The 11424-nt window shown below is 47.1% G+C and overlaps 1 protein-coding gene across 1 annotated transcript in view; it reads left to right on the forward strand.

Moving 5' to 3' along the window:
- Positions 1-10170, forward strand: part of LOC101554674 (F-actin-monooxygenase MICAL2) — a 78769-nt gene extending 68599 nt beyond the window's left edge. Inside the window, exons 11-12 of the mRNA XM_055143659.1 lie at positions 4641-4714; positions 9016-10170. Of these exons, the coding sequence (XP_054999634.1) occupies positions 4641-4714; positions 9016-9200 (259 nt within the window). The 3' untranslated portion in view covers positions 9201-10170. The remainder of the gene's footprint in view (positions 1-4640; positions 4715-9015) is intronic.
- The last annotated feature ends 1254 nt before the right edge of the window (positions 10171-11424 follow it).

An 11424-nucleotide genomic window follows, 5' to 3' on the forward strand; every position in this document is an offset into this window, starting at 1 on the left:
ATACACATAATTGAGCATGTGGATAGTGTGAAGGACTCGATTGGAGCTGCCCAGCCACTTCTAAATGGCTTTAATGAACAGAAGGTCAGAGAACCATTCCATGCTGGGAATCACCCCTGGGCCTCCCATATGCAAAGCACATCCTCAGCCCTGGTTAGCACTGTGAGCACTGTCATCCTGTTCATCAATTTGCTGGAGCGGGCACCAGTAATGTCTCCATTGTGAGACTTGTTGTTACTGTTTTTTTGGCATATCGAATACGCCACAGGTAGTTTGCCAGGCTCTGCCGTGCGGGTGGGATACTCTAGGTAGCTTGCCGGGCTCTCCGAGAGGGACGGAGGAATCAAACCTGGGTCTACCGCATGCAAGGCAAACCCCCTACCCTCTCTCTGTGCTATCACTCCAGTCCAGGAAATCAGCAAACAGAGCTGAATTTCAGCATACCTTGGAGAAGTTGAAGATCACTCTGCTACTGGCTGCCACTCTGGGGAAAAGAATGTAACGTTTAATTGGGACCCACTAAGCACCATCAGCTGTGTCGGGTGCGGCCACTTGGCCGTCTTGTTTCACTCAGCTGTCCCAATCCTGAGAGGTGATTTTAGGGATCTCTGAAGGGGTCTAATAAATTCTATTCCTGTTCCCTGTCTGGGATCTGAACCAGATGAAAAATAATGCCGCTGTGTGGAACAGGAACACATCTCCTCTGTTGGCAATAACGGTTCGCCTGGCTACACTCAGGGAGCCCAGGGGGCTTGCTAATTGTGTTAGTTTCCAGGGCTGGAGGAACAAATTACCCCACACTGAGTCACTTACAACAGCAGAAATGTATTTTCTCACAGTTCTCAGAGACAAAAGTTTGAAGCTAAAATCTGAAGAGGGTTGAGCTTTGGGAGAGAGTTTGGGGTAGGGACCCATCCAGATTCTGGAGGTTCCAGGCCTCCCTTGGCACCTCTCCAAATGTCTGGTCTTCACATGATCCTCTCTGTGCGGCTCACTTCTCATCCCCTGTCTCTCTAACAATGCTAGTCTTTGGATTTAGGAACCACTGGGGTCTTTAATTGAATTGCACCTTCAAAGACTCTCCATCACCCCCCTCTTTCCCCCCACCACTGCTTCCGCAGAGCTAAGGTCATCTTCACAAGTCCCAAAAGTTAGAACATAGACATATCTTTTTTAAAAGAAAATTTTTATTAGTAAATCACCATGAGGTACAGTTACAGATTTACAAACTTTCATGCTTGTCCTTTCAGTCATACAATGGTCGAGTGCCCATCCCTCCACCAGTGCCCATTTTCTACCACCAATGGTCCCAGCATCCCTCCCACCACCCCTACCCCACCCTCCCCCCACCCCACCCCACCTCTGTGGCAGGGCATTCCCTTTTGCTCTCTCTCTCCTTTGGGATGTTGTGGTTTGCAGTAGAGGTATTAAGTGGCCATCATGTTCGGTCTATAGTCTACTTTCAGCCCGCATCTCCCATCCTGAACGGGCCCTCCTAGCACCCTTTACTTGGTGTTCCCTTCTCTATCTGAGTTGCGTTTTCCCCCAGCCTGTGAAGCTGGCTTCTAAGATGTGAAGTAATCCTCAAGGTACTTATCTCTACTGTTCTTGGGTGTTAGATATGTCTAGGACATAGACATATCTTTGAGGGGGTTCATCACACATGCTTAGACATACTTATCTACCTAGTCAGAAAAGTGAGCCCGTTGGTTTCTGAGGGACAAGGATTTGAACCTAGATGGAGGTGGTGGTGGGGAGTGGGGGCGAGATCTCAGCCATGATCTCAGGGGATATCTAGCTATAACTGGAGACAATTTCAGTTGTCACAACTGACAGTCCCTATTGGTATCTCCTGGGTAGGGCCTGAGGGTGTCATTGAACAGTTTACTCTGCTTGGGATGCTCCCTGCCCCCACCAAAAGGAATTCTCCAGCCTAAAATGGTAGTGGTGTCAAGTTGGAGAAATCTTGCCTAGGAAGCCTGGAGATAGCATGACTCAGAACAACAGGGTCTGATAATACTCAGAGTAATAGCCAGAGTAACCTGCCTGCTATGGGCAGGCTTATCCAAGAAGAGAGAAAGTAACTGAGCCCTTCTGGTCAGTCCTGCCCAAATTGACATCTCCTGGGGTGGGAGTGAGTAAAGGTGGGGACTGCAGGAAGGAGGCCAAAACTTTCATTCACTGAGCTCTGTTGACCTGGAAAGAAATGCCAGGGATAGGGAAGCAGGGGTCAGCGGGAGCAATTGTGTTTTCTATCACCTTTTAGATCAATGTGTATGCTGAGACTCCGACATTAGTCATTCTACTCAGAGCTATTGGATCACAAAACTCTTTGAACACAGGCATCTGGGCCAGGTCTAAATTAGAAATTTTCTGCAACAAGAATGTATCAAGCTCATTCTGTGTGCCAGGAGCTGGGTTCTGTGGAAATGAATAAGGTCATGGTCCCTGTCTTCTAGCTCTCGTGGCTTCAGAGAAGACCCACAGGCAAACCTTAGGTGGGAGTGACAGGAAAAGTGTGACAGGAGTTCCAAGGACGTGTGGAGCAGCAGTGCAGGGGGACTGTCTGGGGGAGGTTGAGACCATGGCACAGACTCCTTGGTCCACTGAGCACTCAACGCACTCTCAGAATTCTCCCTGCAAGTCAGGCTGTGCCACAGCTGCTGTGTGACCATCAGCATGGTGGCACTGGGGATGGTGTGGCCTCAGCAGCACACTGAGGTGGCTTCTGAGTCAAATTAGTTCCTCCCAAGTTCGCTCTTAAGGAGGATCTGAGCGGCTCACTTCCATTGGCTTCCAGAAAGGGCCAAGAAAAGGTGAAGGTCAATAAAAAAGGCAAAATAGGGGCAGAAGATAGTACAGGGCAAACGTGCTTGCTTAACTGCAGTCTACTGACCCTGGTTCATCCCTGGCATCACATGCCCCACCCCCCAAACATTGTCCAGTGCAGTCCTAGAGGCCCCCAGCAGTGCTAGGGTTCCGGGGTCATCTCTGTTACTGCAGGGCTGGGGCAGCACTGTGTTCTCTGGCCCTTGCCAACCATGAGCCTGGTTGGCCGAGGATTGTCAAGAGGGGCTCCTGGACTCTTAGACACCATTTGGGATAACAAAGGGAAAGAGGAAGGGAGAAAGGGAAGAAAGGGAAGAAAGGGAAGAAAGGGAGGAAAGGGAGGAAAGGGAGGAAAGGGAGGAAAGGGAGGGAGGAAGGAAGGGAGGAAGGAAGGAAGGAAGGAAGGAAGGAAGGAAGGAAGGAAGGAAGGAAGGAAGGAAGGAAGGAAGGAAGGAAGGGAGGAGGGAGGGAGGAGGGAGGGAGGGAGGGAAGGAAGGAAGGAAGGAAGGAAAGAAGGAAGGAAGGAAGGAAGGAAGGAAGGAAGGAAGGAAGGAAGGAAGGAAGGAAGGAAGGAAGGAAGGAAGGAAGGAAGGAAGGAAGAATATTGAGTAAGGTAGGGATGCTGACTCACATTGTAGTGGAACTATTAAAAATAATGACAGCAACAAGGGGGCAAAGCAAAGCGACCCTTTCATCTACCTGGATGTAGACTGCAGGTGGGCAGGAATCCGAGATTTGCTATATCCAAAGCAGGGGCCCAAACCTGCAGCCACCACCTCAGACCTCTGTCCCATCTGCTTGCAACTGTCATTCTCCTAAACATTTCAGAATTGCATCCCCCAAAGATTTGGGGGTGCTGCCCACTGCACACAACTCAGCACCTGGGAGTCTACACTCTGGTGGGAACAAAGCATTCCTGGGCATGCAACACACAGGAAGTTCCAGGAACTGATGTCACTTGTTTGTCTGTTTTGCCTTATTTCCCCCCTTTTCAGTAATTTTGGTCCTCACCAGCAGAGCTCAAGGCCTATCCCTGGCTTTGTGTTCAGGATCACTACCCCAGCATTGATCAGGGGACCATATTTGGTGCTGGGGAATTAAACCTGGGTCAGACACAAGACAAGTGCCCTAGCCACCGTAGTTCCTCCCCCTCCTCCTTCCCCTCTTCCTTCTCTTCCTCATTCCTCCTTCCGTCTTCCTTCTCAGAGAGATGCATCCAAGAGACGAGGCAGACTTCTCCAAAGAGGAGAGAGTCCCATAAAATAAAAGATAGGAATCACACACTGCACTTGGGGGTGCATCTTATTTCACCTCTACACTCTGCTGCTCTTCTTGCTAGAAACACTGACGCCCCCTGCACCCCAACAGGACGACGCCAGGCCTCACTCAGTCTGGTCTTCACATCTGTGAGCACACCACGGCCTGAGTTTTATGGCCTTTACTGGCACCAAAAGCTCCGTTCTTGTTCTCCCTCCTTGTTTTCTTGTTTAGGACCCTCGGAGACTGAGGAGGTGTTAGAAGTCTCGGTTTCTGATGGTCATTATTTATTCCCTGAGAATATTCCAGAATTCTCTTCACTGTCCATCTTGAGGTTGGAGGACCGAGAGGTCTCCCCGCCATCTGCTGAGCTGGCATCGCTGCTCTGTCCTCGCTCATGTCTACCACAGCCATGCTGTCCTGCTTCCGCTGCAGCATGACTTCCATTGTAATAAGGAAGAAAGGATGGATCGGGCAACTCTGTATGGGTGAATTTGCCCCTGAGTCTCCATAAACCATGTGCTTACCACACTTGCATAAAATTTCATCCCCAGGGCCCAAGAACTAGAATTAGAAGATCATCAGAGCAGACTGGAACAGAAGTTAAGAGAGAAAATGCTCAAGGAGGGTGAGTATGATGAAATGTTGGGACTCTGCTTAGAGATGTTCCACTACCCCAGAAAGACACGTGAACAGAGCATGTGACAAAATGGGTGCTTACGCTGCCTTGCATAGCCCAGCAGAGGGATAGGGTAGGATGTAGACAGAACACAAAGCCAGTCTTCCTCCTGCCCACGGCCACCCTCAGAGCAAATCCCATGCAACTTCATTTTCTTGGGTTATAAGAGTGGCATTTTTCTCCATGCCACCTGAGAACAGTAGCAGGGTCCCTGAATCACACAGGCACTCACTCATTCTTTCATTCGATGCATATTTGCTGAGAATCCAGAATGGGCCTGGCAGATGGTGAAGTGTCAGCCATCCTTGCCTGCATGTCAGAAGCAAGATCAATTCCCTCCCAGGCTCCTGGCCGCAATACAGCAAGATGAGGGCCATGGGACAGGTGCTCTGGGAGCACAGAGTCAGGTGGGCTTAGCTCTGCAGGCACTGGAGATGGCAAAGGTGCACCCCTTGCCAGCATGCATGGCTACGGGGCCCCACAGCTGAGAAAGTGGCTCCCATTGCAAAGTTGAAATTAACTTAGTGGACATGATAAACTGACTTTGCATCAACTGGCTGCAGCCTGGAGGCATATTCACTTTGCTTCCTTACTTTTATTTTATTTATTTATTTTTGTTTTAGTGTTTTCTGTTTTTATTGGGAGGGAGAGGGAAGAAATACAGGGAAAGGGAGGGCTGGAGAAGGTGACCCTTTTGTTTCCTTGTTCTCAAACAGGAAGTACTGTCCTGGGGTCCCGAGTGGCTGGTCCACTGAAGGGAGCCTGGGCCGGGAACATCCAGGATGGTTCCGTTGATTTCACTCAAGCAAACCCTTTTCCACTGGACAGAATGTGCACCAGGATGGGGAGGGGCGGGGTACTTCATCTGTGGACAGCCCTGGCTGAAGGACCTCAGAACAATGAGTGGGGGGACAAAAGGGGGGGAAAAAGCTGGTGAGAAGTGAGGCCCAAGGGTGCAGGACAAGGGGTGCCAGAAGAGAAGGGGCGGGAGGGCCTCTTTCTGGGAGAGCCCTGGAGGAGGGAGGGGGAAGGTCACAACAGAGGTCACTCCAAGGTCCCAAGGTGCTTCCCCCAGGACAGGCACAAGCAGTGCGGGGACGCTGGAGAAGCCCAGGTGCCATCCCTCAGTTTGTTCTAAAATACACGCAAAGCCCAGCCTGCCGGCCCCACAGAAACCCTGCCTGGGCCTGTGTCAGGCCAGGGGGACCCCCGAGTGCTTCCTTACTTTTAGACCTAGGTGTAAAGAACAGGTGAGACAATGTATCTCATGGAGCCAATATTCCACCTCCCTAAGGGCCTGTCTGGGCCAGAGCCAACACTTGGTGAACTGACATCTCCAGAGCGATCGTCTGCATTGAAGCATTTGATCCCCGTTCTACAGATTCAAAAAAGGACCCTCTAAGGACTTGGAACTTAGATTTAGGGACAGACCACCATAGATGCAGGATCTCCTGAACTTGCCCACAGTGAAGAAAGTTCAAAATTATTTATTTGTAGGCACAAAGTTTTATAGTTAACCCAAAGTTCCCCAAATTTATTTGGCTTTACTGCCCCCTTTTCAGAAAAAAAAATCGATCCCCCTCTAGCTCCCTACCCAGCAATCTACTTTCTTTAGGAAACAAAATGACCATTCCCCCTTCCCCACACACAATTTCGCTTGAGGGTACTACCAAGGTGGCCCCCAAGAACCCCTAGAGGGGTTATTGTCCACTTCAGGAGACATTTAAATAAATCTTGAGAGTGTTGAACTGCCCCAAAAATATAAAAGCAGTTTATATTTTATTTTAGGCCAAGGTACCATGATTTACAATAACTGTTCATGATCCTGTCTCATGAACATAATATTACAATAGTTCACCCTCCACCAGATTGCTCACTTCCCCCCCATTTTCTTGCCCCCCCCCAATTTTCTCTTTTGGAGGAGGTGGTTGGGGGAGGGAAGTTTCCATGGGCCCATTAGAGATAGGATACAGGAAGATTTTTTTTATGGGTTATTAAATAAAGAGCATTAATAATAGAGTTTATCTAAATTAAAAAGTAGGTGTAGAGTTAATAATAAATAATATCTAATTTACAGATCTATTAAAAATTTAAATGGTTTTGATTCAGGCTGGTAAAATAAATCTCACCAAAGTCCCCTTTGACTTAAAATATTCTTGCCAAGGAGCAGAAGTCATACATGATCTCCCTTCTCTTAAGTATGAAACACACATACACACATACACATACCATGCACATGCACTCTCTCTCTCTCTCTCTCTCTCTCTCTCATATCCTCTTTGTTTTTTCTCTTTCTGAGATCTTCTTTCACAAAAGCTTCATTTTATTCATTAACAAGAGGGGGAAGAAGAAGAAAATAAAAAGGACTTAATTTATCCCTCTCCGGTGAACTGAGTCTGATGCAATCATTTAACAGTCCCTGCAGGTCAAGCCCAGTCTCTGTGGCACACAAGTGCTCAGTCGTGCAGATGGCTCCCCCTTGCTTCTGCTTTTGTCCCTACAGTGACTGCCTGGCGGTGAGGAAAGGCCAGATCAAATAACAGGTGGCAGTAGAAGGGTTTGTGCTGATGATGGGCTGCAGTGCTTGAGTCCCCATGCTGTCTCTGTTAGCAGGCTATTGTGTCCCTGGTTTTGTGACAAAGATGTGTGGTCTCATCCTCCAGAGCCTGGACCTTCTCTCAGTATGCCAGGAGCCAGCAGGGAGCCTCTCCCTCAGTCGGCCCTTAGCCCAGTTTCCATTCCCCTTGGCCAAACCATCTACCTGATACTTCTCATTGTGGAGTCTTCTTCTTTTTTGTTTTGTTTTGTTTTGTTTTGTTTTTTTGAGTCACACCCAGTGATGCACTCAGGAATTATTCCTGGCAGTGCTCAGAGGACCATATGGGTAGCTGGGAATCAAACCCCGGTTGGCCGCATGCAAGGCAAACGCCCTACCCACTGTGCTATTGCTCCAACCCCTGTGGAGCCTTCTTTATTCTGGCCAGTCAACTTTGGTAATTCTGGAGCAAGTGAGTTTTTCAAGACTCCACACATATTATATCCTATAGACTGGTCCAAGGGGCCCACCTTGTCTTTTTTTGCCCAGCCACGAAGCACTGGCCTGTTTTCACGTTCCTGTGAGATGAGGTGACATTTCTGGCTGCTGCACAGCCTTCCACAGCTCAGCCTGGAGAGACCCAGCATAGGACACTCATCTTTTCTTTTCCCTCCTTTCAGACATGGGGTGCAAAGGCAAGGGTGTTGTTTTATTGCCTGTTTGTCCTATATACTCTCTTCCTAACTCCAAGCTTGATACCAAGGACTGTGACAACTTTTCTACTGCAGAATCCAGTTCATTACCTACTACTTGGCGCCAGGGTATGGTACCTGAAAGGGACTCCAGGAATTTAGAGAGATTTCTTCTTCTTGGGGACTGGAGAGTTACTACAGGCTGACCTGAATTTAGTCCCGGGTGGTACCTGTGGTCCCCTGAGCACCACCAGGAGTGCCTAGCACTGAGTAGAATGAGAATGGAGTAACACCCAAGCACCACCACCACCCAGAAAGAGAAAGATACAATTTGGGGTATCAGAAAGGCATTACTCTCTGTTTCATATTTTTACTTTTCCTTTTTCCCACAACTTATTTTCCCCGGCAATCATCAGATGCCTCTGTCCAGGTAGGAACGAAGCCCCGAATATTCCAGAAGGCAAAAGAGGAAAGAGCTGGTCACAGCCTGGGAATGCCTGCCAGTCTGCCATCCCCTGTCTATCTGTCTGTCCTTCTACCAGGTCTCCAGAGGGCTACAACTGGAAAAAATGATGCATCCTCATCATTATTACAGTAGCCACCCAGGCACGTGGCTTATATGAAACTTTTCACACAGATGTCTTTGCTATGGTTCCAATATGCCGATGGAAGTGTGTGTGTGTGTGTGTGTGTGTGTGTGTGTGTGTGTGTGTGTGTGTTGAAGGACAGAGTAAGCTGGGCAGTTTAGTTGGGCTGGTATTAACTTCTTTTTCTCACAAAGGGCTTTTCCCCTGTCAATTGCTCTATGGTCTCAAGAGGAAAGTTGAGCTGGCGGGCACACAAAGCACCCTCCTTTCTTCTGGGCTCAGAGGGCAGTTCCTGGGCGTTGAAACCATTTTCATGTTTTCTCCATGGAAATTAAAGAGCCGAATGCATCCTGAACAACCTGGAATACCCATGCCAAGAGCTCTCCCCAGGGCCCCCCCTTACCTGAGGACCAATGTTTTTCTCTTTTCCTTTAGAGAGCCAGAAAGATGAGAAGGCTCAAAATGAGGAGGAAGAAATAATCAAGGAGATGATGCAAGTGATTGAGCAAAGGGACAGGCTCGTCGATTCCTTGGAGGAACAACGCATCAAAGAAAAGGCCGAAGACCAGCACTTTGAAAGTTTCGTCCTCTCCAAGGGCTGGCAGATGAGCAGGACCTGAGCAGGTGCAGTGAGCAGAGCCCCCGGGCGCCCGTGGACAGGACTCAGCACCTCAGGCACTTCCTTCCCTTTGAAGGACTGGTCCTACCTGGAACTTGTTACACCTGCTGCAATCTATTTTTTTTTAATTAAAATTCTCTTATATGTACAACAGCTGCCCAAGATCCTTTCAGAGATTATGATGAAGAAAACACAAAGATTCTTGAAATTGGTGATTTTAACAGGTTTCCCAGACTGAAGGTGACCTTGGCAAGCAACTAGCCATTGTCTTCCCTAGAAAGTGACACGGAGGCCCACTCTCCAGCTGCTTTTATCATTTAACTCCCCAAGTCCGAGAGTTGATGTATTTTTAAGAAGCTGCCTTTTTAGTAATACAGCCATATTTGCCACCCCCCTTTTTTTTCTGCATGGATGACCAGTTTCCAAATGTCAGAAAGCTGCAGCCACAGTTGAAAGATTAGGTTAATATTTAAATGGTGTTTCCAGAGAAAAAGGAAAAACCTTGAGATTACTGATTACAGAAAGCAAATAACTCATATGGCAGGTGTTAATTCAATCCCTGGTGAATTTAATTTACCAGGTGTATTTATAAGCCTTAATATAATATACATAAGCAATGAGAGTTTAATAAAGCATTTGAATCTGAATTTTACTTTAAGGAAGAAAGACAAAAGGAAAGAAAACTTTAACTTTCTACCAACAGGATTTTTTTTTTAATCAAATTCTGTTGGCTTAGAAAAGTAAAAGAGTTTTTGCTTTACAGTGTGGGCTCTCACATAAGTAAGACAAGTGCTCTATCACTGAGCCACATCCCCCATCCTACAAAGGCCTTCTGTTCTCAGTGTGTTTTCTTATGGTCCCTGAAGTGTAATGAAAAATGTTTTAAAAAAATTGATAATTTTGAAATAATCTTATCTAATGGTTAATAATGACAAGGAAAGGAAGGAAGAGCAAAAGAGAGAAAGGAAGAAAGAAAGAAAGAAAGAAAGAAAGAAAGAAAGAAAGAAAGAAAGAAAGAAAGAAAGAAAGAAAGAAAGAAAGAAAGAAAGAAAGAAAGAAAGAAAGAAAAGAAAGAAAGAGAGAGAGAGAGAGAGAGAGGGAGGGAGGGAGGGAGGGAGGGAGGGAGGGAAGAAAGAAAGAAAGAAAGAAAGAAAGAAAGAAAGAAAGAAAGAAAGAAAGAAAGAAAGAAAGAAAGAAAGAAAGAAAGAAAGAAAGAAAGAAAGAAAGAAAGAAAGAAAGAAAGGAGGGCTAAAGTGATAGCACAGCAGGTAGGGCATTTGCCTTGCACGTGGCTGATCCCCAGGTTCGATTTCCAGCATCCCATATGGTTCCCCGGCACCGCCAGGAGTAATTCCTGAGTGTAGAGCCAGGAGTAACCCCTGTGCATTGTTGGGTGTGACCTGAAAAGAAAAAAAAAAGAAAGAAGGAAAGGAGGAAAGGAAAGGAAGGAAGGAAGGGAGGGAGGGAGGAAGGAAGGAAGGAAGGAAGGAAGGAAGGAAGGAAGGAAGGAAGGAAGGAAGGAAGGAAGGAAGGAAGGAAGGAAGGAAGGAAGGAAGGAAGGAAGGAAGGAAGGAAGGAAGGAGGGAAGGGGGGAAGGAGAGAAAGAGGAAGAGAGAGACAGAAAGAGAAAGAGAGAGAAAGAAAGAAAGAAAGAAAGAAAGAAAGAAAGAAAGAAAGAAAGAAAGAAAGAAAGAAAGAAAGAAAGAAAGAAAGAAAGAAAGAAAGAAAGAAAACTTTTATTTTTTGGAAGAATGCTGGTGAAGTTGATGCTGCTACTGAAAGTGAACACATCGGTGTACAAATGATGACCTTCTCCTCGCTGCCGTTTTTGTAGGTCCAGAGAAGTGTCCCCCACTACTCCCCAGGAACTCCCGGCACTTCCCAGGGCTTTCTACAGGACAAGCACAAACTCACTCAGACTTTAAAGTGGAGCTGAGTGTCGTGATCCTGGTGACCAAATCCCAAATGGAGTACTGGATTTGTCTTCTTCTTAAATTATATTTTTTAATGTGAAAAGGAAGCTGGGAAATGAGATTGATGAACTTACATGGAATCTTGGGATGTGCTAACAGTGAGTCTAGGAACTAAAGAAAAGATTTTGCTTTTGGTTTAGGGTCATCCCCAGTGCTGTTCGAGTGTTACTCCAGGCCCTGTGATCATTCTTGGTGTTGCTCAGGGGGAACATAGCAGTACTGGGAATTGCACTGGGGTCCGCTGTGTGCAAA

The sequence above is a fragment of the Sorex araneus genome, chromosome 6 (genome assembly GCF_027595985.1).
Source record: "Sorex araneus isolate mSorAra2 chromosome 6, mSorAra2.pri, whole genome shotgun sequence".
NCBI classification, from domain to species: domain Eukaryota; kingdom Metazoa; phylum Chordata; class Mammalia; order Eulipotyphla; family Soricidae; genus Sorex; species Sorex araneus.